Raw genomic sequence first — 3,031 nt, forward strand, 5'->3', positions numbered from 1 at the left:
TAATTGGAATCTGTGGAAATGTTTTATTTTACCATTGTAAATGTGGCCTGGTAACAGAAGAAAATAGATATAAACATATAACCAATTGGATGATTGCAGAATATAGCAGTTCTTAGGTGAACAAATAATTATATGGAAATGTCTGACCACCTGGAGCAAACAATAGCTGTTTTAGTTGATTCTTGAACTGTACATAAAAGGGTGACTGGAATGGATGTAGAACACAAGTTTAAAAGTGCCACTTACATATGTACATTGTAAACAAGTGTCTGCTACCAGTAACTTAACATGTATTCTATGCAGTACGTCAGTATAAAATTATAGTAATATATGAGGCTTGAATGAACAGGGATTTCTTCAGAATATAATAAATTGTTTGCAATGTGCTTGTTCAGTCTTCCAAAAAAGTAATTTCATCATATAATTGCATTAAATAAAACCCTCATTTTGTATGTAATCATTTTTGTTGTGTTTTTTTTATTTATTTATATGAAATATGTATATTTTATGCTAATGTGCTTCTAAGGTGTTTTCAGTAAAGTAAAATAACTCAAAACAGCCAATCAGATTTCAATTTCTTGGCTGATCGGATTGGTTGTTATGAACATTTTACACTCTTAGTTATACATTTGTGTGTTTTTTTTCTTCTTAGTTCTATTATGAAATGGAGGCAGCAGGTTGCATATATGTATAGGTATGTAATGTAAAGAAACATGTACAACTTTTTTGGATACTAAAGATTGTAACATGGAATGTCAATTCATGGCACCTTTGGGATCTTGAAAATATGTTTTGGGCACCAGTAGGCCAAAAAATCTATATAAATATTAGGACTTTAGTTAATAATAATTATAATATGAAATAATATTTTTCTGGCCCAAATAGCAAAATATATGCATACATATCAACATAATTGTAGCATGTAAATGGAAAATAAATTACCTTACAGAATCGGCAGGTACCCCAAACAACACGGTGCAGGACTGGTGGGTACCCAAAGTGGTAGGTATCCCCAGTGTAAGGGGGGCAGGACTGGTACATTTCCCAAGTGAATGGGGGACATACTGTAAGTGGCAAATACCCGAGTGTAAGCAGGACAGGACTGAGAAGCATAGAACAGGACAGCTCTAGAGTGGCCCTAACACTTGTCACCAGGCCCGAACACACCAAGATCACTAAAGTATCTTCTCCCCTGGAACTTGGCCACATATTACATATTCTTGGCTGCCATCTTCCTCCATGATGTGACCAGCAACAGTCCAGGAGCTGGTGGATGGGGAACATCTACAGCACAGTGAATGTATGAAAACCAGTTCTACCAATCTCAGGGACGAAACCCACTTCCCATCCAATATTGCAGGAGGCCAGGCTTTACAGTTGCCATTGCTCCTGCATCTGGCTTACAGCACCAGTGAAAACTTGAACCTCATTTGGCAACCACTGTGGTATATCAAGAGTACAAGTGGCAATTATTATATTTTGGCCATTTAATGTAGGTTACCTGATGTTATTTTAAGTCCTTGGCACTGGACTTGGCATCATTGTAACCTCACAATAACACTAACATTGATGCCGAATTCCAGCAAAAATAACAAGGTGAAAGTTACTAATCCATTAAAAGAAAAATTAATAAAACTAGCTTTTACTGCAATATTTACCTTGAATCTAGAATTTACCTTTGATTACTTTTAAGCTGATTTGCTCCTTGTGCTGCTATTTTACTACACAGAGACTGCAAGAGGAGGCAGACTCGAGATCTAATTCAAGTACTTAGAATGCTAGCATTCAATACGTGTAATGAATTAATAACCACATATAAAAAATATATATTGCTTAGTTATGTGTAGTTTATCCAGAACTTCTGCCTGGATCCAGGATTTGTTGCATAGGTGCAGCAGCTATTTCATTAAACAACATTCAAATGCAAAGTTATTCTTATTTTTGTATCCACTATTTCATTTATTTGCAGATTAAAGAAATTAGCTTTAATCCGTTAATTATGTCAGATAAGAACAGGTTCAAATCTGCTACTATAGAGTTTTGTAAATAATTTTTTTCTGTTTTCTTATTCATTAGTCCTTTAGGGAAGTGCTACTTCCCTATATGGGAGATTTGCCGATCTGTTTTTCCAGGTAAAAGATTACTTTAGTCTCTTGGTAAAGTTTGATATTTAGTTTTCAACTCTAAAATGAAATCTTTTAAAAATCTAATAAAAGTGTATTGCCAGCATAAGTGATCCCATCCTATTGTGTGCTACTTCCCCAACTCTTAGATTGTAAGCTTCTTGGATAGGGTCCTCTCCTCTTCCTATGTCACTGTGTCGATGATTATTCTGTCATTTGCTTTTATTTATTTACAACACTGTGTTATATGTTGGTGCTTTAAACATACAGTTTGAAAATTATTATTATTATTATTACCTTGTGGTGAACAATCAAGGTAAAAGCGACTGGGATCGGAACATTGGCTTGATCTGCCAATTAGAGTACAGAGGGCATGAATGTGCCTAATGCATTACACCACACTACACCCCACATCGATTCCTGGGTCTATCAATTTCTGAGTCTTTTTGAAAGCATTTTGAAAGCTTCTGCAATTTTAAACATTATAACAGTACAATAAAATGATGCTAGATATCCAAACTTGAAGTCCATTATTTTTTCATTGTTGCCATGCCTCAATTCCCACTCCCCCAAACAGGTTTGCTAAATGAACAGTGGTTATATGTTATCTGCATCTTATTATTGGCATAGTCAAAACAGCACGCAGGGCGAAAGAGAGAAAGATATTTCCAGAGTTCACTAACAAGTCACCTGGAGAGAACACAGCGCTACTGTCCGCTCAACCATGGTAGGTGAACCTTTCTGTCACTTATCATTCACATAAAATCAAAAAAACAAGATTTTATAGAAAGTTGTATTTATGTAATTTAAACTTTTACAGTGAAAAGTAATTCTGTTCTGGAAAGACAAATATTTATTAGATATATACATTTTTTATATTAGGTATATTCTTTGTATTTGGAGTTACA

The 3,031-nt window shown here is 34.8% G+C and overlaps 1 protein-coding gene across 1 annotated transcript in view; it reads left to right on the forward strand.

Annotated features, from left to right (window-relative positions):
* LOC140321876 (guanylate cyclase soluble subunit beta-2-like) overlaps nt 1-3,031 on the forward strand; it is a 21,408-nt gene that overhangs the window by 272 nt on the left and 18,105 nt on the right. The window contains exon 2 of the mRNA XM_072398652.1: nt 950-1,002. Within this exon, the coding sequence (XP_072254753.1) occupies nt 950-1,002 (53 nt within the window). The remainder of the gene's footprint in view (nt 1-949; nt 1,003-3,031) is intronic.

The sequence above is a fragment of the Pyxicephalus adspersus genome, chromosome 1 (genome assembly GCF_032062135.1).
Source record: "Pyxicephalus adspersus chromosome 1, UCB_Pads_2.0, whole genome shotgun sequence".
Taxonomy (NCBI): Eukaryota; Metazoa; Chordata; class Amphibia; order Anura; family Pyxicephalidae; genus Pyxicephalus; species Pyxicephalus adspersus.